Below are 23,874 nucleotides of genomic sequence, written 5' to 3' on the forward strand. Positions count from 1 at the left end.
GTCTGGGAAGATGAACATTTGTTAGGCATAAATCTCCAGACAACTTATATTCTTAATTTTATCTACTTCATCTAGGGGGAGGTCCCGATCATTGATTGCACGCATGGAAAGATTGATTGAAGCACCGATCGACATGTATGATTTACCAGAGGTATGTCAGGTTGTAACTCTTGAGGGTTCGTCCAGTACAACGTGATTCCATTTCCGACTAGCAGCACGTCTTGGTCCTTCTGGCTGATGGCACCAGGGTAGGCTGTTATGTGTTGGGTCATCGTCAAGTTACCTCCGTAGCTCTTCACTCTGTTCCCGGTAAAGTTGGGAGGCAGGGACCAGAAGAGTCTGCGACTTCGATTTCCTGGATAGCGATAGCCGATCTCGTTCGTCCCCAGGTTCAGCTCGAACCCATTGTCGATGATGTCACGCCTCGTCCTGACAAATGACATCGTTACTTTCACGTTGGAAGTACGCAAATGATCTCAGGTTGGGTGAACCACTTACGAATCCGTGAGCGTGAACCCATGGTGAGAGTCGTACACCCACACGGGGATTTGCTGGATGAAGAGAGAACTTTCATGGCATTGATCAGTGACACCGCTGCAGTAGCAATCTATGCATCCATCGATGTTGCTCTCCGACAGACCAAATGTTGATGGTCGACACCGATCGCAGTTAGGACCTTCTACGTTGGCCTTGCATTCGCATTGATTGTTCACGCAAGAGGTATCTCGAGACCCAGCTCGGGTACAATTGCATTTGTATTGAGAACTTCCTCTTGGTTGACAATCTTGAGGAGTTCCTCTGGTAGCGTCGCCCTCGTATTGGTATTCGCATCTTTCGCAGTTGTCGCCTGTTGTGTGGTCTGCACAGTTCTGTAAACAGTGATTGAGTATTGGCTCGAGCTAAGAGCTCATCCTCGTCGTTTGGCCACCTCGTAATTTTTGCGGTAATTGCAAGTAGACATTCATGAATAATATTCATTTTTAGGGCCGCTTTTTAAGAGTCCGAAGACCTACCTCGCAGATTCCCGTTTCTGGATCACATTGATTGGAGTGACCATTGCATTGACAGGGCTCGCAGATGCCAAGGTAGGATCCCGACGAACTCCTGGCGTAGCCGACGTCGCAATCCTCGCAGGAAAGACCTTTGTAACCTGGAGGACAGGAACATTCCTCCACCTCCGCAGCACGAGATCTTCCCGTGTTGTATTTTTCTGCCGTGTCGAGGGTCACGTGAGAGAGTCTGGAATTAAAGGTTCATCATCGGTAATGTTCTACAATATATAAAAATCGGTATAACATCTAAAAAAAAATCTTGAACATTGTAAAAAATATCAGACACAAGGTTTGGGATTTTTCAACGCTCGGATACTACTTCGATGGTCTTGAAAAAAAATTCCACACTTGAGCAGAACCGACGGTTTACTCGTAGAACAATTTCGATGATCTTGCTAAGACAAGAAGTCTTGAACATTTTGCTAAAAAAAGTAGTGGATATGATTTTAATATGGCAGGATTTCGTTACTTACGCAGCCTCGTCCGTGTGTGTTGTGTAGGTAGCTTTGATTCCAATGGCTCGAACATCTGCCAAGGCCATGAGAAGATGTTCACGTTCAACGGGTGTTCCATCTGATTGTTGCCAGTATTGTTCCAACAATGGCACCGTGAAGGATTGCGGAATATTCGGCTCTGGAGCCTCGCGCGAGTAGTGGAACAAACGGAGGTCGTTATCCTGAAAAATGGTAAAATAATTATACTTAATTATTTAATTCATAATTTGAACATTGTAAATGTTTCAAGGGAACCCACGCTGAGAAGCTCGACGTCAGGTGCATTGTTCCTTGAACTCTGACCTCCTGGAGAGGGCACGTATCTCACGGTGTACTTCAAATTCCCTCCATAAGAACTTATGTGATCTCCTAGGAAGATGCTGGGCAGTTGCCAGTAATACACATCATTTTTGCCCCGGTTAGGGAAATCATTGTAAACGATCTCACGGCCGACAGTGTCCAGGTGAATCCCATGAACAATGGGCTCCGAATCGGAACTGGATTCGACCAATGAGAAGTCTCGGATGGAGTTGATGAACGAGACGCGAATCTGCAGAGACGTAACAATTTTAAGCTTCTGTTTGCTGAGGTCATTAGAATTAATTTCTACCATGTTGGAGCAATTACCTCATTTCTGTACCAGTTGGACGACGAGCACTTGTTGGTGACTCCCATGCAGAAACAACTGATGCACCTGAATTGATTGTTCGAGGCCAAGTGGAACGTGTTTGGCTTACATTTGTCGCAAGTAAGGCCAGTTGTAAGAGGCTGGAAAATTCAGTTTCGTTAATACATTTCCCTTACTCGGCTTAGAAATATGGAACTAGGAAAACCGAGGATAGAGATTTGGTATAAGAAAAATTGACGACCGATGACGGAGTACAAGGATGGCGATAACTTTTCTTGTCAATTGGTAGGACGTACTTACATGTCGGAGAGAGTAACGAGTCCAACAAGAACGAAAGCATTGACATTAAGTATTACAAGGCATGAATTTGTAATGTCAGCAGGAATGTGCAATTAGTGGAAATGAACTAAACATAGAGGTGCGATACCTTGCAGTGACACTGTCCAGTTACGGGATCGGCGTAAGGACTGATGCTTCCTTCAGGATGGCAAGGAAGATTTGGAACGCACATATCTCCAGCAACGAGAGGATTCCCACGATATCCTTCCTCGCAGCTTTCGCACCTGTCTCCCTTATATCCTGGAGGACACTCGCATTTTGGCTCTCCATTGGAGCCGAGATGACAAATCCGGGTGACCCTGGCGATAACCCGGATTAAATAAGAAACTCTAATTAAACATACATTATGTCAATAATGAGCTCATTACTGGTTCGCAGGGTTGGTGAGCGGGCAAGGACAAAGTCGGCACGGAATGTTCCTGGAAGGATCTCCATAATATCCTGGAGGACATGGTGGTCTGTCGCTGTAACAGAGTCCAAGCCAACGACCGCTCTTGTGTCTCTCGAATCCGGCTGCACAGTTTTCACAGGAATCTCCGGTGTACCCTAAAATGACACACATTGTTACGAATCGTAGCCGAAGAGAGGATTTCGATCCACATCCATGATGGACCACACAAAATGTCTTTAACATTGTTCATGGTCCACAACATGTGATTAACCATATTCTTTGGACCATAAAAAATGGTATCAATCCACCAGATCGTCATCCGCACGTATCAGGATACCCACCAGCAGGGCACTCGCATTTCTCAACAAAGGATGCACTTCCCAGTCCGGTATTCCTCTCGTCAGCGGTGTCCATAACAATGTCGCTGATGGTGGTATCGAGTTGCGGTCCGTTTTCGTATTTCGCTCTGAAAATAAATAACAATTAGTCCACCGAGTGATCCATTTGCAGGAGACATCGTTAAACCGAGGATCTTACTTGATGAGGATGTTGTCGACATTCAAGAGAGTCATCATGATCTCTTCCCTGGAGGCGAGGACCTCGTGCCTGCCATCACTCTTGTACCATTCCCCATAGAAGAACCTGACGGACTGCTGGCTCTCGTAATCGGATGGGAATTCCGGCCCGGTATGTAACAAGGTATAATTGTTCCCGCTCAGGATAACCGATGGACCTGCAAGGGGGAGTCCACCCCCACTGTACGTCACGGTGTACTTCAAGTACCCCCCGTAAGACTTCAGCCTGATCCCATGGTAGAACTCGGGCAGCGCAAAGTACGGCACGTTGTAGCTGTTGAACTCTTCCTCGATGTAGGGGGTTTGGATCTTCACACCTGCCTGACCTACAGGTGAGATCTCTCGCACCCTGTTCCCTATGTCACCGTTTATCCGGATTTCCGGGGCGACTTTGACGGAAACGAGCTTATGGCGGTCGAAGGGTGGCGTTAGGCGGTACGTGAAGAGGTTTGCGCTTTGGCATTCTGTGGCTACTCCGAAGCAGAAGCAGGATATACACTCTTCGGGGCTTCTGGCGTCATCGTTGAAGCTTCCTTTAGGACAGACTGGCTCGGTTTTGACCACCAGGATGGCGTCTGGCACGGCGAAGACGAACCCGCCCACGTTGAGGGCCTCGCAGGAGTAGGCACCCTGGTCGGAGATCTGGATGTCGGGGCAGGTCAAGGTCCCTGTCCCGTTGATGGAGGTCGTTGTGCATTTTGCCGGGATGTGGCCCCAGTTCAATCGCCAATTGATTTCTGGTATCGGCACCCCCACTGCGCTGCAGGTCAGGATCATTGCCTCGCCCGGCATCAGCACTACCATTGGTGGTGGTGCTTTCGTGATGTAAACCGGAGCTGGGGATGAAAATATTTGGGTAAGAGCCTAATATCTCGAGATCTATTTCTAATTGATAGATTAACATTTTCTTTTTTTTTTCTCGGCGTTTTTTACTAACAGCAGCCGAGCTCGTCGCTGCCGTCCATGCAGTCCCTCTCCATGTCGCAATGATAGCTCTTCGGGATGCACTGATCATTGGTGGTGCACTGGAACTCGTCGTATCGACATGGAGATCCTGGAGGAGAGGGTGTGCAATTCTCCTCGTCGGTGCCATCGGCACAGTCCTTATCACCGTCGCAACGCCAGGTTTTGATAACGCATTGCTTGTTCGCACAACGGAACTCGTTAGGCTCGCAGCCATGAGGACCTGCGACATCAAGGAAACACCATTAACGATGAAAAATAATAATTTCAGATTCTCTATTTTGCCGGGGAAAAAATCCGGCGGTACTTTAAAAGTCGTCAAAATTTAAGAGATTCCCGCAGACCGGATTTGATATAAATGGGGAATTGATTTGACATTTTCGCCGTCGATGGACTGTTTACCCGACTCTATGGTAATGACATATTTATTTCAGTTGGATTTAATCGCTGATTAAACTCACTGCATCGCGATTCGTCGGATCCATCCGTGCAGTCGAATTTGTTGTCACAGACGTATGACTTAGGGATGCAGTCGCCATTGCTGCAAGTAGCCTCGTCGTACTTGCAGACTTGCGGAGGCCGAGTGGAGGGTAAGTCAACTGTAATGCCGAAAATTTCAATAATCTTTATCGACATCAGGTGGGGAGTCCTTTTCAAGGATTAAAATTTGGAAGATGCATTTCGGAGTGCCCATGGAAAAGATCAGCTTACACTTTTCCACAGTCAGATATACAGTCACTTTGCTGTCTGGAGTGTGGGGTGCGTATCCCACGGCTTCGCAAATGTATGGTCCTCCATGTTCAAGCTGGATATTCGGGATTTCCAGGCGGCCATTAACGTCTCTGCTTCCTGGAGGCAAAGGATGTCCATTTCCTCGGGTCCATTGCACCCTGGCGCGAAGAGGTCCTTCGTCTCGGCACTGGAACACCACTTCCCGACCTGATGCAAGAAACAAAGCTCGAATAAAAGGTAAACGAGACATTCTCCATTGTTCTCTACCCTCTTAAGTCGTAATCCTGCATCCCATGCTTAGAACATGATTTTCAAGCTTTCCTCAGGCGAGCTTACCTTGCTTCACCGGGTCTGGCAAGGCAAGAAACAGAATAATTCATTTTATCTACTCGTTCGATGATACCATTCCAGGGTAATTTTTCCTCAATTTTATCCCGCGTGATCGATAAGTCGGCAAGATAATAAGGTTTTCCTATCAACGTGTACTCACTTTCTTTAATGATCTGCTCGCTGGGGTAGGTCTTGAGATTGAGCTCTCCTCCTGATACGGCTGTAACGATTGTCAGAATTATTTATTTTCAAAAATAATGTAGATCGTCACAATTTATCATTTTCAAAAATAATGTAGATCGTCACAATTTATCATTTTCAAAAATAATGTAGATCGTCACAATTTATCATTTTCAAAAACAATGTAGATCGTCACAATTTATCATTTTCAAAAACAATGTAGATCGTCACAATTTATCATTTTTAAAAATAATGAGGATCGTCACAATTTATCATTTTCAAAAATAATGTAGATCGTCACAATTTATCATTTTCAAAAATAATGTAGATCGTCACAATTTATCATTTTCAAAAATAATGTAGATCGTCACAATTTATCATTTTCAAAAATAATGAGGATCGTCACAATTTATCATTTTCAAAAATAATGTAGATCGTCACAATTTATCATTTTCAAAGGTAACAGGATAAATCTAGGACATTTTTTAATTGATCTACATTTAAAATAGATTTCTAACAACTGCCTCGTTTTTTTTTTACGTATTCATGTTATTTCATATTTATATAATGTTGTATTAATGTACCATCTCGTTTCCTCGGCATAAAGTCGTAGAGACAAAAGGCTCGGTAGAGCTTCGCGCCAAATACATACATAATCGCTCAAGTGCGTACCCTTATATTGTCGCTTATTTCGGGAGATTAATTTTTTACTCACCGCAGTTCTCTTCGTCGGATCCGTCTCTGCATTCCGGAATTCCGTTGCACAAAGATGAATGAGGCACGCAATTTTTGTCAAATGCACACATGATAAGTCCTGCAGGACATCGACCTGGCATAGGATGCGTTCCTGGTCCTTCCGGTCTCGGGGTACTCGGTTCCAGTGGACCTGGTGTTATTAATTCATAATTAATAGTTTAACAACACGTAACCATTCGACATAATACATATAAACTCTACAAATGATCTATTAATCCCTGGTACCGAAATTCGTTAGAAAATAATTCTTCATTATGGGTAATAATTAATATACCACAATTATCCTCGTCAGAGCCGTCGTCGCACTCGTAGATCCTGTTGCACCTTTGGTCCCCTCTCACGCAATCGCCATTTCGACATTGGAATTGATCTCGAGTACATCCTACAAGTACAAAAGCGACATCGTTCATGAAATTGACCCGGAAAGCTCGAAAAAGTGTAAAAAATGACTCTTCGCACATCACAGAGGAAAAATCGGACTCTATACAGGGGATCGGCACAAGTGCACTGGTCACTTACTAAACGATGAGCTAACATTTAATGACAATATGATAATAAAATCGTCGTCGTCATACTCTTAAGGCGACATGAAAGTGGAGGAGTCAATCCTTCATGAAATATTTCGCCGAAATGAGTGTGTCGAATCGTGTCAAAGTTTACTGCGTAAACGTGGAGGCTGTAAGGAAGGTCCTGACACCCATGAAATTTCATTTTTTATGGCGAATGGAAAAAAAATTCTATAAACAAATTTTTGAAGTTGAAATTTTATGGCGGCAGGATTTTTCTTATAGCCTTAATATTAATATTGTAAAGCGTGACACCCAGTTGTGAGATAAATTTCGTGAACGAGAACTTTTCGACGCCATTTTCGTATCACCTTAAACGCGTAGACAGAGGCACGAGTTAATAATTAATAATCACCGAATTACGACAATCTCGCGCGAATCGAATAATCGGCAGAATTGCGGGAAAAAAGGTACCACTGCTGCGAGCCAATTTGCATGCATTTATGCGCGTACAGGTAGATGTACTGCAGGTGGAAAATCGATACGGAAGATGTATGACTTTTAAATTTCATTTTTACAGGTGGCGTCCAAAATGGCGGCCGTCCTGCCTCCGTCCACTCGTGACACACATATACGAGATTGAAGAAACGAACTGATAAACTCCTAACGCCAAATCAGCATGTAACCGGATTATGAAATCTGGCTTTTTTTTACATAAAACGACGGATTTTACAATACGGTTACCCCGTGAAAAAAAGAATCCATAGACCCAAAGGAATATTTTGTAGATTCAAAGAATAATTATTTGACTCGCAATGAAATGAATTCTCGTAATGCGTTAAATTTATTCCTGCTTATTCGAGGGAAGTAATTGTCCTTTGAATTATGAAAATATTTTTCCGGCAATATTTCTTTGGTTCATTGACTGTTTTTTTTTTGTATTTATGATCAATTGCGAAACTAACGCCTTGCACTTCGCCGAGGAGAAAGGAACACTTTCCAAGACCTTTGTTGTATGCGTACACCCATGAAAAGTACATCCGGATAGCTGGAAAGGGCCGGCCGAGTATGCGAAATTAGTGTACAGTCAGAATATCGTTCTCTGTGCCGTGCATTCATAAAATTCCCATAAAGCTCGCTCTTCGTGACAGCAGCCGAGCCATTTCTAACTCTCCCGGCAGATAAAGAGGACGATTTATGAATCAAATATCACTATTTTCTACGACATCTATAACTCATGGTCGGCTCGACGTTCACGTTAAGCCGAGGCGCAAAATCGAGGTTTTACAGTCCTTCGAAAATATTAATAAATAATCTCTTAACATGTCTAGGCCCTCTGTAACGAGACTTTGAAAAATATCTCCGCACGTCGATATTCATTATTTTCACTTAAACTGGAATAAATTGGATGCCAAATTCCGAGATTCGGGTTAACGTGAATTCCGTCCGCCTGGGATACCTTCTTTTTAAATATAAATATTATTTGATAAACATTGTAAACGATATAAAATTTTATAGTCATATGCGGTGTGCATTTTACAGCCAGCCTCAAATCAAGTATCGCTATAAGCAAAANTCCTTTTTTAAGGTTATAGTTATTTAGTAAGGAATTCCCGATTTTGAAAATAGGGTGTGAAAATGGGCGATGGAAACGAAAATGGGGACAATACAAATATTATTTGATAAACATTGTAAACGATATAAAATTTTATAGTCATATGCGGTGTGCATTTTACAGCCAGCCTCAAATCAAGTATCGCTATAAGCAAAACGGGAGGGAAAAGTGGGAGGTTCCGTGGAAAACGGGGCGAAACATAACTTCGGTCTAGGGTGAAGATAAATGAAATGCATAAGGTGCAAAGTGATAACGCCGAAACTGCGGGGGGAGGGGAATTAACGAAACGAAAACCAATATTGCTCGAGCTACGATCAAAGCTAATTAATTAGCGACAAGGCAAGAAGAGAACATGTAGGAGTCGAAGGTGGTTGCGTCGCTTCCTTTCAAAGGCCTTGTCGGAAAATTGATTTAATAAGCATCGTCTCAAAAATTGCTCCCGAGTGTTTATTTTTTAATTTGCATTCTCGCGATACAGCCCTACCGTAACGAGATGTACATTCTGAATGTCCCTTTACCCGGTGGATGAAAAAAAAAAAAAAAAAAAAAATCCGTGGGAAAAAGGACTCGTTAAATTTCAGAAGAAAAATTATATCGCGTTATTTTTTATGCAGGGTGATAATTCAACTAAAGGAAGCGAAACAACCGACCGATCTTCTAAACGTGGCGATTATGATGACGAGCATAAAACGTGCAAAATCGGAAGTGTATTCACGTCTCGTGTATGTGGATGCGAGTAAAAAACACTTGGAGAGACTTCCGTCGAGATGTCTACCTACGAGAAAATGAAATCTAACGATCGGTATATCAGGCAGAGATGCACTATGAAAAATTGAACACAGCAATGCCTCCGAAAAAAGATTATAGAAACGTCGCTCGATCGACTCGATAAAATCGAGGGAAAAAGGTCGAATGGTTTCGACATCGAAGTCCAATGTCTCGAAATCCAATCGAGTCGTCGAGTTAACATCAACTCCTACAAAACACCGTCTAGATCGGTTTGCTAACACTGACGGACAGAAACTTTTGTAATACCACGAGAATCTGGGGCTTTAAAAAGGTCCCTGGCCGACGAGGTGTATTTAAATAATGCGGAGAATTATTAAAACCTCGTGAGAAAAATTTCAATTCCCCGGATAAACGCGAATAAATATGAAAAATGGGGGAAAATCGACAGCACGAAATTGAGCCTTTCTTTCAGAACGTATGTCATTTTCTTTTTCTTCCTTAGAATGGGATTTATCATTTCTTGCGGATCGGGAAAGAAGAAAAGAAAATGGGTGATTTGAGGGAAATCTTAATAACATTTTGAGCCTTTCTTTCAGAACGTATGTCATTTTTTTTTTTCTTCCTTAGAATGGGATTTATCATTTCTTGCGGATCGGGAAAGAAGAAAAGAAAATGGCTGATTTGAGGGAAATCTTAATAACATTTTATTTTGGTTACACTTTTTTAATCGTTCCTACGATCTGTCAGAAAAGTCTCGGGAAAATCTTGGGAATGCTTCGAATCTTTTTTTTTTATTTCGGATGTCGGAAGGATTTTCAGGGAAATCTTGGGAGAGAGTTCATGATCGACGTTAGAAATATGTCAGGGAAATTTTGCCAAGGCTTGAAGTGTCTTTTATGGTGTAATATGTCATGGTAAGGAGCACTTCTCGTGTTCATAATTTCCCATAGAGTCGAGCTAGAAGAACGCTATTTAATTCATCGTTCTGAATATTTAAGACGAACTGGCCTGACATATTTCGGTATGCAAAGCTCGGTAGCGTCACCTTGTCAGTCACGTGTCGCATCTTTCCGGAATGAACTTCCGGAAGCACGTTTCGTTTCATAATAATGGAAATAAACTTTCGTTAGCATATCTCGACCGAGATGTCTCAACCCATGGCAAGGGAACGAGGGTGCGGAACTTTTGGCATCGAAACTTTTCCACCTTGCAACTTTTAAATTACAAAACCACCTCGAGTACCTTTCGTTAAATATCTCGGACAAATCTAGACACTATACCCAGTCGACAATCAATAATTCCTCCGGAACGCAAAACGTCATCGATAAACTAACACCAAAAGTTGAAAAAAGTTCCCGGGGGAAATATCGAACAATGAATTCTCTTAAAAAAAGTTCCATATAATTAAAATGTTTAATTCTTCAAGAAAAAAAAAAAGGAATCCCTGCATCACGTAATCGAAATTCCCTTGGATCCTGAATATTTAACATTGTTTATGAATATCTGCGCAACGGTTGTATTGAATATTTAATTTATTCGAAAAAAGTTCCGGGGGAAATATCGAACAATGAATTCTCTTAAAAAAGTTCCATATAATAAAAATATTTAATTCTTCAAGAAAGTATTTCTATCGACATTTCCACGTTAACTATTAAACATCATTTCTTCGAGATCTCTTCGCGCCATTTAATAAAAAATGTCCTTAAATAAATTAAAAAAAAAAAAGAATCCCTGCATCACGTAATCAAAATTCCCTTCTTGGATCCTGAATAATTAACATTGTTTATGAATATCTGCGCAATGGTTGTATTGAATATTTAATTTATTCCGATTTACGTATCGTATCATCGAAATCTCCTTTTTTAAGGTTATAGTTATTTAGTAAGGAATTCCCGATTTTGAAAATAGGGTGTGAAAATGGGCGATGGAAACGAAAATGGGGACAATACACCTCGAAGGGGATCCAAAGGATGCGATTCGCCCCCAGATTGTCGAGGTCTACTCTTGATCTAACCGAAGCAGTACTGTTCGTCGGTAAAGTCGCGGCAATCGTAGAAATGGTCGCAGTGATGAGCCTCGGGGATGCAAGTGCCATCGGCACATACAAAATCGCCCGTGGCGCAACTCCTCGGTGTACTGAGACTGTACAGGGTGTTGGTTTTGGTACCGGGATCGGTGTCGGTTTTGGTACCGGAATCGATGTGGGTTTTGGTACCGGATTCGGTGTCGGTTTTGGTACCGGTTTTGGTACCAGTTTTGGTACCGGGCTCCTCCGGTTGGCCCCTCGGAGAGCTTTTCTCCGGAGCTTCTATACCTAGAAGTAACCCAATCCGAAGAACAATTTTACAGCGAAAACCTCGGCGACGATGCGAGGCCAAACTTTCGAGAACCTTTTCCCGAAAAGCGATTCGCTTTTCCGCTTTTCCAGGCCGGAAAAGACGAAGCTAACGCGAGGGGTCGCTCGGTTCATTTTTCGAAATTTCAATGTAAACCAGCTTGACTTTCCAAGTGACTTTGAATCATTTCAAAGGAACTTCGAGGGAGAGGACATCTCCAGAATTGACGAATTAATCGAACAGCGATCGACTTTTTGCGTTTCTTCGCTCTCTTGGCAAGATGCCGAGATTTATAAAAATCTGTAGAAATTTTCTACTTTTTGGCTACGATATCAGACGGTAGATTTATTGTGTCTCTCTCAGTGCCTTTGGAGCGGCTTTTTAAATTATATCGAAGACGTGGAGATGAATTAAAATCGAGAGAAAAAATCCAAAAGCGACCTCTTGCGTTTCTTCGCACTTTTCGCCGGTAGATGAATGTATAAGAATTTATCAAATTTTCTAGGCTACGATATCAGATTATCATTTATGGCGTCTGGAGTGGCTTTTGACATTCTCTCGAAAGGTGTGAAAATTGTTTGAAAATACGAGAGTAGAACTTTTAAGGCGGCTCGTTGCTCCGATGAATTTATACAGATTTGCAAAATACCTAGACTAGTCTAATTTCATTCATGTGGTAGATTTATCTTGGATGAATGGAAATGTTTCTACACCCCGTAACATGTTCAGAATTTCTCTCGATAAGTTTCGCGACACGTTGAGTGATTTCCACCGGAATTATCGGCGGAATTTTGCATTTTATTCGATTCGGAAGTGCACGGGGCCACAGTTTTCTCATGTCGGCCTGGGCTACACGGTGCATCGAGTAAATAAGACTAGTACATGAAAGCGGTGGCGGTAATTACGATCCATAGTGATACCAGCATCGCGAGTGTAACGGGGTCGCCGTGCATAATTTATGAATTTTGTCTATTTCCGGCGAGAGGTTGCCTCGACGAATTGCGATAAACCGGCGATCGACCTTGCGGTTCCTCGTCTATTTTTTCCACGAGCGAGACTGTCAACTTCCGCTTAAAATACTTCCCCTCACAAAAGAAAAAAAAAACCCCTCATCGAGCCGCTCCAATTTATTAATACCGACTATGCACCATAAAATCCAGGATAAAACAATTAATATCCACTTTCCTAGAGAAATCATTTTCCGCTGTATTGAGAACCAGAGGAAAGAAATCTTCCCTTTAAATCACTGATATATAAAAAAAAAGAGTCCCTTTAAATTATTAATATCGACTTCGGGATATGTGCCCATAATTATGAAAGTGGTCTAAGTCAAAATTAAAAAAAAAATGAGTTTATCAGTTATTTCACGCCATATTATTTCAAACGAAATTAATTCAATGTAATTTCGAAACAAAAATTATATGACAGACCACTTTCATAATTATGGGCACATATAATACTGACGATAGATTAACGTCGACTTCCCAGCAGGAAATTATTTCCTGCTTTTATACGGGGTATCCCCGGAGAGATTTTTGTTGATATGGTTATTATATATATTTTTCTTTTTTTTATTTCGGTTTTTGCCGGAGGTCTACCAAGGGGTCCTTTGCTGTAAGTGCATCGCAATTTCGAGGGTATGACAGCGAGCGAGTTAAAGTCAGCTGGTCTTGCAGTGACTCGGGTACTTCGGGTCGCAAACTACGGTGTACTCTAAGCACGCTAATTGCAAGTGATGTGCACTCTGGTTTAAGCTGTCAATGCACTCGTTGTCGGAGTACTTACCGCGGCGACAGTCGCGTTCGTCGCTGGAATCATGACAGTCGGCTTGTCCATTGCAAACTGCAGATCGTGACACGCATTGTCTACGGTCATGACAGGTGAATTCGTCCTCTCGACAATGAACAGGTCGAGACTCCAGATCGGGTCCAGGATAGGCTGAAAAATATCGTTTTTTACTCTCAAACTTGAATAATTAAAAAAACTCGACATCTCGCTCTTATACATATTTTTTCATTATTAAAAAAAGAATAATGCATCCGTTACACACCCTCGCGCGTAAATACATCACGGGTATGATACTTTTGAAATCATGTTAAATCGAAGAAAAATTTATAAAAAGTCCCATTTGAACGTGGAAGAGCGTTGAAATATTGTCCTGATAAGGTATCATTTTTATAGATATTTTTTCATTGTTAAAAAAAAAATAATGCATCCGTTACTCACCCTCGCGCGTAAATACATCACGGGTATGATACTTTTGAAATCATGTTAAATCGAGGAAAAATGTATAAAAAGTCCCATTTGAACGTGGAAGAGCGTTGAAATATTGTCCTGATAAGGTATCATTTTTATAGATATTTTTTCATTATTAAAAAAAAATTAATGCATCCGTTACTCACCCTNATATTGTCCTGATAAGGTATCATTTTTATAGATATTTTTTCATTATTAAAAAAAAATGATGCATCCGTTACACACCCTCGCGCGTAAATACATCACGGGTATGATACTTTTGAAATCATGTTAAATCGAAGAAAAATGTATAAAAAGTCCCATTTGAATGTGGAAGAGCGTTGAAATATTGTCCGGATAAAGTATAATTTTTACTGAATGTTTTATAAATATTTATCATTGCGAAATCGGTTCTTACGACAGTCTTTCTCGTCGCTTCCGTCGTGGCAATCTTTGTTGTTGTCGCAGAAAAAGCTCTTCATGATGCACACTCCATTGTCACAGGGCAGTTGGCCATCCGGACAGGCTGCAACGATCGGATCGTATGAGATAACGATAACGGAGAAGGCAGGGCAAGAGGGAAGACTGAGAAGAAATATGAGAGAAATTGAAAGAGGAGAAAGATAGCGTCGAAGAGGGCTGAGAAACCGGCAAGGAGTTCCTCGACGGCGGCGGAGGCGCGTCCGGGTTTTTCGACGGTATGGTGGAGGATGTCGACGATAAACCTCCTTTGGAAGGATAAACACCACCGGAAGACCTCGAGGCTCATTAGTTTTCTAAATGCGACCCGTAAATGCAGCTCGAGGCAAATCGGGGCCTCGTAAAGTTGCGCCGGTCGAACTTCTCAAAGTGAATACTTGCCGAGAATCGAGGCGCACCTTGCCGTTTTGTCATGCAACGCTCCCGGGACTCGATTCCCGGAATTGCGATGAAAAGTAAGGAGAAAGAAAATAGGAACTGAAAATGGAATAAAAAAAAAAATGTATGGAATTAAAAACAGAAAAGGGGAGAGACAGAAAAATACCCCGAAATGGGGATCGCTCTAGTGTCGTCTCTGGGGATGGAATAGAAAAATTGTTGTAATTCTTAAGGTGATATGAAAGGGTCTTTCTATATATATATCGAAACGTCAAAANAAAACGTGAAAAAGCTGGGAAAAAAAAAGATGTCAGAATTACTGGAAATAAGAAATAAGGAGAGCGATTTCGAGAATCGAGTGGCGATCTTGGAAAATTAGATTATGTACATATAGATGAGCAGAATTCGTGGGTACAGAGATCTACATATATGTACAGGTAAGAAGTACGTATATAAAAAGACACGGGGAATATTATGTACAGTCAGGCAACCTGTGGAGAGACAGACAATTATTCGGAAACGACTTATGTGCAGAAAGTGGCAATACAGTGTATAATACATAGAAAGAGAGAGAGAAAGAGAGAGAGAGATTTTGTAAAAAGGGTGGTTCGATGCACAACAGCTAGAAATAATACAAGTTCAGTTTTTATTATCGTGGAACCGTGCTGCAGGCTCTTGGAGGTGCTGAAAAAATCCTATAAGGTTTTCCCTGATCAGCTGATCTCGAGGCATGCACTGACGAAGACTGTTTCTATTTATGTTTTTCCTTTTTTCTTTTCGCAAGGTGAGAGGAGAGATTATCTATTAAAAAAATATTTTTCACGTGTAATTTTCTCAGGTGCAATCCATCTTCGCAGTGAATAATTTCGGAAGAGCATTTGATGACTAAAAGAGACTAATTTCTTAATTTCTTTCCCCAAAAAGTTTTCAGCATGCACGCGGAAGAGAATTCTCGATTTCTCTCTAAGTTCGTAATTCTAATTCCGCAATGTGCAGACGACACATCTGTATTAAATAAATTACCAGGGTTGATGAAATGGGAAATATGCTGGAACCATGAATTACGATAAATAGTGCAATCTGTTATGCAATATCGTGGTAAAATCAATTATTATATTTACAGGACTCGGTTCATTCGCCTATATGAAATAAAGTCCCAAATAAGAGTGCCCTTGTATTATAAAAAAACAATAATTATTAGTTACAGAGAGAAGGATAATAAACGATTCGGTGGTCCTTTTTATGGGAATCATGCTTTACGTGTGAAAGTGCACGAATTGCCGAGTGCTTAATTAATTTCTTAATTAATTGCAGATTCTCGATCGTCTTGCGATTTAAAGAAACCTTTACTTTTAATATCTTGGAAACGTGTCAATCTCTTCGGCAGATCTATTTCTTTTTCGATTTTCTAAAGGTGGACATTCCCCGCGAAGTAATTACCGTGTAATTGTCTGGGGAAATCGAGTTAATTATTCCGCTCTTCAAGGCGAGGCGTGCAAATAGAAGGGATAATTGTTAAATGTAACAGTTTTCCTAGTTCGTTCTCCATCAGACACGTTTCCGGGTGTAATCGATGGATTTGGAATTGTGCTCGATAACTACACACATGCGAGGTAGTTATTATTAATCCGCAATTTGCATAACTAATTCTAAATCGCGTCTTCTCTGTGCAGGGACTTCGATATTGTAGAATCCAAAAGGTGAAGAAAATTCGGCGCTTCACTGAGAAAAAAATTCATTTAACCAAAGAAAAATCTTATTAACAAATACATCTTTGGTTCAATGCCACCGTTTTCTCTGCGTAAAAATTTCAAGAAATTTATGGAAATCCACATGCGATTGCCGAGGGTTTAATGAGGTGCAAAAGTCAAGACCAGGAGATGTCGATTTCGGGAAAATCCTTTTCGATTACTGGACGATGCATGAACGAATCTTCCTCAGGATTCGTGAACCGTTTCGAATCCTGATCCTTAAATCTCGTCCATTTTCTTCTTTTTTTTACAATTTTCTCTCAATAATTTGCCACGCAACGAATATTTTTTTCCTCTCCCGCAATGATCGATTTTTACAAAAATTTCCAAATTTCATTGATTTTTATGTCGGTTCACCAATCCTGGAATATGAAAATGATACGTTAAGAAGCGGCGCTGATAACGAGGAGCGCGCTGATTGGTCGCAGGCAAGATTTCAAACGAAGCGTGCAAAACGGAAGCACATACAATTACCACATCCGGTTTCGTCCGATGCATCCGGACATTGGGGAACGCCGTCGCATCTTTGCTTCTCCGGCAGACATTCTCCGTTCTCGCACTTCCACTCGTCCGTAGCGCAGTCCCCTTTACGACATAGACACGAAGAAAGCTCACGAAAAGCGTCGAAAACGCAACGAGGCAGCTTCCGGGACTTAAGGTGTTATGAAAGCGTCCCATATATATGTGCCCATAATTATGAAAGTGGTCTAACTCATATATATTTTGTTTCGAAATTACATTGAATTAATTTCGTTTGAAATAATATGGCGTGAAATGATACTCATTTTTTTTTTTAATTTCGACTTAGACCACTTTCATAATTATGGGCACATATATGAAAGTCGATAAAACTTCTCCAAACCAGCGAATAATTTGAAATTTTAATCTGAAGGCCCTACTGAGTCTTAAAACCCAGGAAATTGGATTTTTCCGAAGAAATTTCATTTTCTGCTCATTCGGGATAAATATAAAATTTTCTTCCGAAAAATGTTTCGAGACCTTCATGTAAATTTGACAGATTAGATGCATGGAATTCGGAGAAGAGTTTCATAAACGAGACTTCTTTCACGTGGCTTTCACATCGCCTTAAGCCTGATCGACTCGAGGAGGGGACTCTGATAAAGGTGGACAACGATGCGACAAAAGCGCAGCTTTTCGGCTTAAATTGAGGTCTAGGAGGACACATCAGGTAGTTTGAAAAGTTCAGCTCGATTTTTCCGCAGGACTTTTCGAAGAACGTGACATAATCAGGAGGGATGAATCGCGTAAAGAGACTCGGATGAGTTTCGCGACAAATACGCTCGATCGAATCTGGGAGCCTCGAGTGAGGTTTTCGTCCTCTACATTTCTAATATTCAGGGCATTTAAAGAGTCTTAATACATCTGTATGAGTACTCTCTAGGTCTTAATGAGGCCTAATGTCGAGATTAAAAATTATTACAACGAGTTTGAATTTTTAGGCGCGACGGAGTTATTCGAATATAGGTTATGTGCGCGTTTCTCTCCTCCGTCGAGGGCCAGATTCAATTAAATCGGAGCTTTCGCCGACTTCACTGGCCACGATCGGTGGAAAATGCAACGTGGGAAAATTAAAAAAAACATTTACCGATGCAAGCAACCGCATGTACATCGGGTCGGGATTGAGTCGTGCACGCGGAAATGTTTTGTGCGCGTTTCATGTAAACGCCGTTCCGCGTGCACGAAATTACAAGCGAACACGACATAAGGCCGAAGTACACCGCAATTTGTCCGTAATACAAGCTCCCTGTATACGGTCGTTACTACGTTTCTCGTTATCGTCATTCGTTATTGCTCGGTTTTGGGTTCCTTCGCGACATTTCGACGAGACTTCCGGGAAGACGCCATTTTCGAAAACTCCGAAGAAAGCTCCCTAATTGCACGTGACGTATCCTTGCTCGTTAAAAAACCGCATTTCGTGATAAAAAGTAATAGTAACCGAATAAAAAAAAATAAAAGAAAGAAATTAAATCCCTCGCAATTTATCCAATTTATTCGGGAAAGTCGACGAAAGCTCGGCGCCTTTTTGTTTTTCCATAAGAAACGCACCCTGAGCGAAAAAATCACTTTCTAGGGGAAATTAATTATTTGCAATTGATTTTGTCAGGAGGAGTCATGTAGGAGAAATTTCACGAAACGTTTGGAAATGGGTAAGTTTACCGAGGTAATGGTGATTTTTCTTTGGGAGGGGGGTTTTTCCAGGGGCAGTGGTTTGCGACAAATACGATATCGACAAAATGGCGACTATTTTAAGCTCTTACCACAGCCCCGTTCGTCACTGCCATCGAGGCAGTGGATAATGCCGTCGCACTTTCGCTGCCGAAGTAGACATTGTCCGTTGTCACATCGCATTTTCGTCTCGGGATCGCACTCCGATCTGTCTACCACCCAGGCTGGCCATGGCGGGTCTACTTGCACACATAGTCGAAGGATGTTTCGGATAAAAGCACACAAAGCACCCTTAAAACGTGCGATGACACCCTGAGACCTCATTGCCCGGCTTTGTCACTTTGATGAACCCACCCGGTGACTTTGAAAATAACAATATACGCAATAATAATTTTCTTAGATTTTCGTAACATTAAGGGGATGTGAAAATGCCATGTCAATCGCTCATGACACTTATCTCCAAACTGGGTGTACCGAGTCGTTTCAAACATTACAACGTGAACATGGAGACTATAAGGAAGGTCCCGACACTCATGAAATTTCATTTTCTATGAGGTATTTTTAAAATACCTAGGAAGAAATTGTAAAGAAATGGAAATTTCATGAGTCTCAGGACCTTCCTTGTGTCCTCTATTTTTATATTGCAAAGTTTGAAACGATTCGGTGCATTCGGTTTGGAGGAAAGTGTCACGCGATTCAGAGTTGACACTTTGACTCTCCCTTAAATTTTTCAGGTAAACTGCTCGGGCAATTCCGTTCAGGTGTCATCGCATTTGTTATCGGGTAGCCAAAGTCACAAGGTTCGAAGCAGGAGCTTCGAAAGCTTCCGAGGACAAAGCCAGGACAAGCGAGAACCCACCGGGGGTCGATTCGCGAAAATCGATTCCGCGGGAACCGCGAGGGATCGATTTCGCAATTACTGGGCCATTTCGAGCCGGCTAAAAATGCCGCCGAGAAATAAGTTTATTTCCGGAGCTGCAAGCTGCAGTGGTTTCCGCTTTGGAATTTTGAACGATCTCCAAAATCCGAAATCGAATTAGCAACGCGCCTTTCCTCGTGAATTGTTCACCATTCTCTCTCTCGAGAAAAGGGTTCCAAAATTGAAACGTCGAAGTGGAGAATATTTTACATGCCGAGATATCGAGATCCGATCTAGAAGAGCTAGTTAATAAATTTCCATTACTTCAATCAAACGATTTCAGTAATAATATTTCCCGTCGAGGTTAACCTCCGCAGATGATCCCTGCATTATTTCAATCAATTCAGACAATACGATCATTCCTGCGAAGTTTATCCCGAATTCTGCGGAAAATACTCTTTCTCGAATTAATCGATCGAAATAATGAAAATTTTTGCAATTACGTCTTTAGCACTTATATCCGGTCATTTATGTATTTGGCGCGGAACGCCATCGGATTTCTTGATATGTGCCCATAATTATGAAAGTGGTCTAAGTCATATATTTGTTGTTTCGAAATTACATTGAATTAATTTCGTTTGAAATAATGTGGCGTGAAATAACTGATACTCATTTTTTTTTTTTCAATTTTGACTTAGACCACTTTCATAATTATGGGCACATATCCTCGTGGCCTCTGACTTCCATATTTGAGAAGAGTGTTATTACACCTCCGTATCTTCATTTTCAATTTTTTATAACGTTGAAATGTTAAATATGAAGAGGAAATCTAATCATCGATCGCAGTAATAAATACAGTCAATGCAATTAGCGTCTCGTGGACACGAGGAGAGGCGTTTTTCGGGGATTGATTATTTAAAAAATGGCGTACTGGTCGGCGAGCCGATGTGCACAGCGGTTTCGTTAGTCCTGGAAGGACAGGACTTCTCGTCGCTGCGATCAGGACAATCCCAATGACCGTCACACCTGTAGACCCCTTCGATGCATTTTCCCCCGCTGGCGCATTCGAACTGCGTGAGGGTGCAACCTCGTTCTGTTCACGGCACAAAATTCGCAGAAGACATGAAGCATAAGCCACAGCTAGAGAAGGGTGGATTTCTCGATTTCAAGGGAAAGAAAAAAAAAAATGGACTCTCAGGTCCTTTAGAAGCATTAAGGTGACGTGAAAGTGGCGTCAGAGGTCTCTATGGAACTTTTTTCTGAACTGGGTGCAGCGAATCGTTTCAAACTTTATCCCGTGGATATGGAGACTACAAAGAAGATCCTGACACTCATGGAATTGCAATTTTTTTTTAATTTGTTTATAGATATTTTCAAAATTTTGTGTACGAAAATGAAATTTCATGGGCGTCAGGATCTTCTTTGTAGTTTTTGTATTCAGGTTGTGAAGCTTGAAACGATTTGGCAGAGTTTGGGACCCCTCAGATGCCACTTTTGCATCCCCTTAAGGAGCGTCTTCACGAGTCTTTCAGGGACGGTCGGGATGAGACATTTGTTCAGCGCTTTTCTGTCGCAGGTCCGGCTTAACGTGTCAATGGGGTTCGTTAGAGGAATTGTCATTTCACAGAGGGTCTGGAGAAATGGATGGTTCTAACTTTTTCCCACAATTTTTCCTGGGAAAGTTTAAAGTTTATCAAAATTTCAAGGGCGCAGATTTTGGGGGACTCGGCCTTCCGATATGAATTTTTTTTTCCCGAAAGGAGGATCCTGTCCGGTTAAGAAAATAATTTCTACGAGGTGTTGCGGTGAAGAGTATGGTACTGGTGTCAAGAAACATTTCTAGTTCTCGGAAAAAAATTGCGGTAGATTTGAAATGTCAAATAATTGACAATTTTCCGGTTTTTTAAGGTCGATATTTCAGTCATATCGTTCATATGCAGTACAATCGTGTCGATAAATGGATGTAGAGTGGATGCGAGCGAGACGATATGAGATACTCTTTTAAAATCACGTTCTTCCCAGTTTTCAACTACGGGTTAATTGGGAATTATTTCCCCTAATTACGGAAACTGTGGAAATATTTACAGAACTGTTAATGCAAGACTTCTGTATAAGAGAATACGGGGAGGGTAGATACGCGAAATGGACAGGCTCTACTTCAGAAGTTAATATTACAGGTACACTACTTGGTAATTAATACGTAGATCGATAGTAAGAAGAGAAGCGAACATTACAGAGTCTAATTCATGTTTTTCAACATAACCGCTGAAGACGTTGAATGGTCTTACGCGATTCGGGGTCACTTTTTATATTTTCCAAGCGAGTCTTTTTAAATGGTTGTACACTCTTCGAGGTTATGTACAGGGAAGGAAGTTTCTAAATAGAAGTAGGAAGGGTTTCCTTCTCCAGATTATTCGGGGTGGGGTGAAGGTACATTCCCGATACTTCATGCAAATCGAGTGACCGTACTCGGTTATTAAGCTGTCATAACCTCGTTAACGAGCGGCCTTAAGAGTACCTTTTGTTGGGCGGTGCTTTTTAGCACGCTTTTTAGTATCGCATATTTCTCACTTCGATCAGTCGATTTCTCACTGTTTTAAAGGTAACGACATAACTGTAACGGCAAAATATGGCGCGATAAAAATGCGGTAAATATTACGGGATTTTATTCATTCCTTGAATTATTAAAATTCAACACTAAGTGTGTGTGTTATGTATATGCAGAATGGCCAAGGATATCGAGCTAATGAATCCACTTCTGATATCATTAAGCACTGGAACACATCCGATGACACGATGTTTGTTATCTTTGAATTGCAGAAATCCAAACTTGCGTCATCTCGATTGAATTAATGTTTGATTTATCGAGGTTGGATTTAGCTGCGCCGATAAAATAGGAATGGAGTCAGCTAGAGAGGTGTAGGTTTCAACCTTGCCTCGCATGACATGATTCCATTGAATAGATTTAAATTTTAAAGACGACACGCAGTTATTACAGCCGATAGATCGGTAGGAATAATTCTATTGTTAACGCGCCGTAGTTAACGAGGTTATTGAATATTTCGGTTCCGTCGAGAAGGCGATACATTTTCCATGGATTAGGACAAGTCGTTAATAGAAAAGGATATATTTACACGAAGGGTCGGTTTCAACCTCGATTTTGTCGATAAAAGTCGAAACAGTCCACACCTCATCGGACCTACAATCTGGCTATTTCAATGACTTAATTAATTAACAATTAAATCATCGACGGGCACACGATATAAAAATTATGTATTTTCAAGGAACTCCATGGAATGCAAGTGTATTTTTTATTTTGAAAATCATAGGTCCGACGAGGAGATTTAACTACTTTACGGAGAGCGAAGCGAGGGCAGAGATTCGATGCCGGAGTGACTTCAACGCCATCGCCTGCACAAGACATGTCGCGCGGCCTCATCGAAATATAATTCTATGGTTCTTAAAATATTGATTGGGCCATCTTAGGGGTTTTTCTATTTTTTAACACGACCGTGGATCTCGAAAACGCGACTTAATTGATTGTGGCGGATTTTTAGTCCCTCCTACATCGAAAATCATGGCGTGAAGGGGAGGAAGTAACTAAATACCACAGTGAAGTTCGTCTTCTGCCATGGGGCAGTCGTCGAATCCGTCGCAGACCGAGCTGTTCGGTATGCAAGAGCCATCTCCACAGGTGAAGTCCATAGAGGGACACGGAGCCAAACCTACGGGACCCATGGATAAAAAAAGGCCCTCCGACCGATCACGTCGCTCCCATTAACAACGGCCGACATATTGGACAGGCAGCCAAAGAACCGATATTAAAAATCAACGACAAATCCCGCGGGAAAATGGAATTTTTCCGAGAATCGACAGCTGGAAACGGCTGTTACTGATTCGTGTTAATTCATTTAAATCGGAGGAAAATAAATCGCGAAAATCGGGGCTGAAAGACTGTCCAAGATGGCGGACCGCTGTAAATGCAAGCGAGCGATTCGGGCCGGATGCAAGCTATGAATATAGAACGTTTAAAGCAGTTTAGGCGGAAAACTCGAAAGGGAGAGTTAACACATGGAAAGCACCGTCCTGATCAAAGGTCCGAAATGGGACCAGTCATTACGGGCCTCACTAACAATACACAAAAAGCCTTTAACATGGCGCGTATGTACAATGGAGGTTCGCGGAGCCCTTATAGTGAGTGTGGGTACGATTTTGTGTTTTAATGACGATGAGAGGCGAGCTTGTGAAGAAATTTCGTCAAAGAGAATCTCTAAATTAATCGCAGTTAACACGTGGATTAACACTTTGGCCTCTGGCCGCCAGTTGTTCTTCTTTCGCGGTGAAGAAATCCCAGCATT

At 41.6% G+C, this 23,874-nt stretch overlaps 1 protein-coding gene across 1 annotated transcript in view; it reads right to left on the reverse strand.

The window, feature by feature from the left end:
• The window catches only part of LOC105694485 (basement membrane-specific heparan sulfate proteoglycan core protein), a 160,569-nt gene that overhangs the window by 17,063 nt on the left and 119,632 nt on the right, over positions 1-23,874 (reverse strand). The window contains exons 16-37 of the mRNA XM_023434954.1: positions 23,125-23,241; positions 20,448-20,609; positions 18,750-18,896; positions 16,939-17,055; positions 14,280-14,387; positions 13,412-13,564; positions 6,715-6,822; positions 6,400-6,570; positions 5,665-5,724; positions 5,154-5,381; positions 4,904-5,041; positions 4,417-4,665; positions 3,442-4,315; positions 3,246-3,370; positions 2,882-3,059; positions 2,602-2,812; positions 2,174-2,314; positions 1,806-2,096; positions 1,526-1,728; positions 1,014-1,239; positions 499-869; positions 147-429 (exon numbers count right to left, since the gene is read on the reverse strand). Of these exons, the coding sequence (XP_023290722.1) occupies positions 147-429; positions 499-869; positions 1,014-1,239; positions 1,526-1,728; positions 1,806-2,096; positions 2,174-2,314; positions 2,602-2,812; positions 2,882-3,059; positions 3,246-3,370; positions 3,442-4,315; positions 4,417-4,665; positions 4,904-5,041; positions 5,154-5,381; positions 5,665-5,724; positions 6,400-6,570; positions 6,715-6,822; positions 13,412-13,564; positions 14,280-14,387; positions 16,939-17,055; positions 18,750-18,896; positions 20,448-20,609; positions 23,125-23,241 (4,661 nt within the window). The remainder of the gene's footprint in view (positions 1-146; positions 430-498; positions 870-1,013; positions 1,240-1,525; positions 1,729-1,805; positions 2,097-2,173; positions 2,315-2,601; positions 2,813-2,881; positions 3,060-3,245; positions 3,371-3,441; positions 4,316-4,416; positions 4,666-4,903; positions 5,042-5,153; positions 5,382-5,664; positions 5,725-6,399; positions 6,571-6,714; positions 6,823-13,411; positions 13,565-14,279; positions 14,388-16,938; positions 17,056-18,749; positions 18,897-20,447; positions 20,610-23,124; positions 23,242-23,874) is intronic.

The sequence above is a fragment of the Orussus abietinus genome, unplaced genomic scaffold, assembly GCF_000612105.2.
Source record: "Orussus abietinus isolate OABI.00-Male unplaced genomic scaffold, Oabi_2.0 scaffold20, whole genome shotgun sequence".
NCBI lineage: Eukaryota > Metazoa > Arthropoda > Insecta > Hymenoptera > Orussidae > Orussus > Orussus abietinus.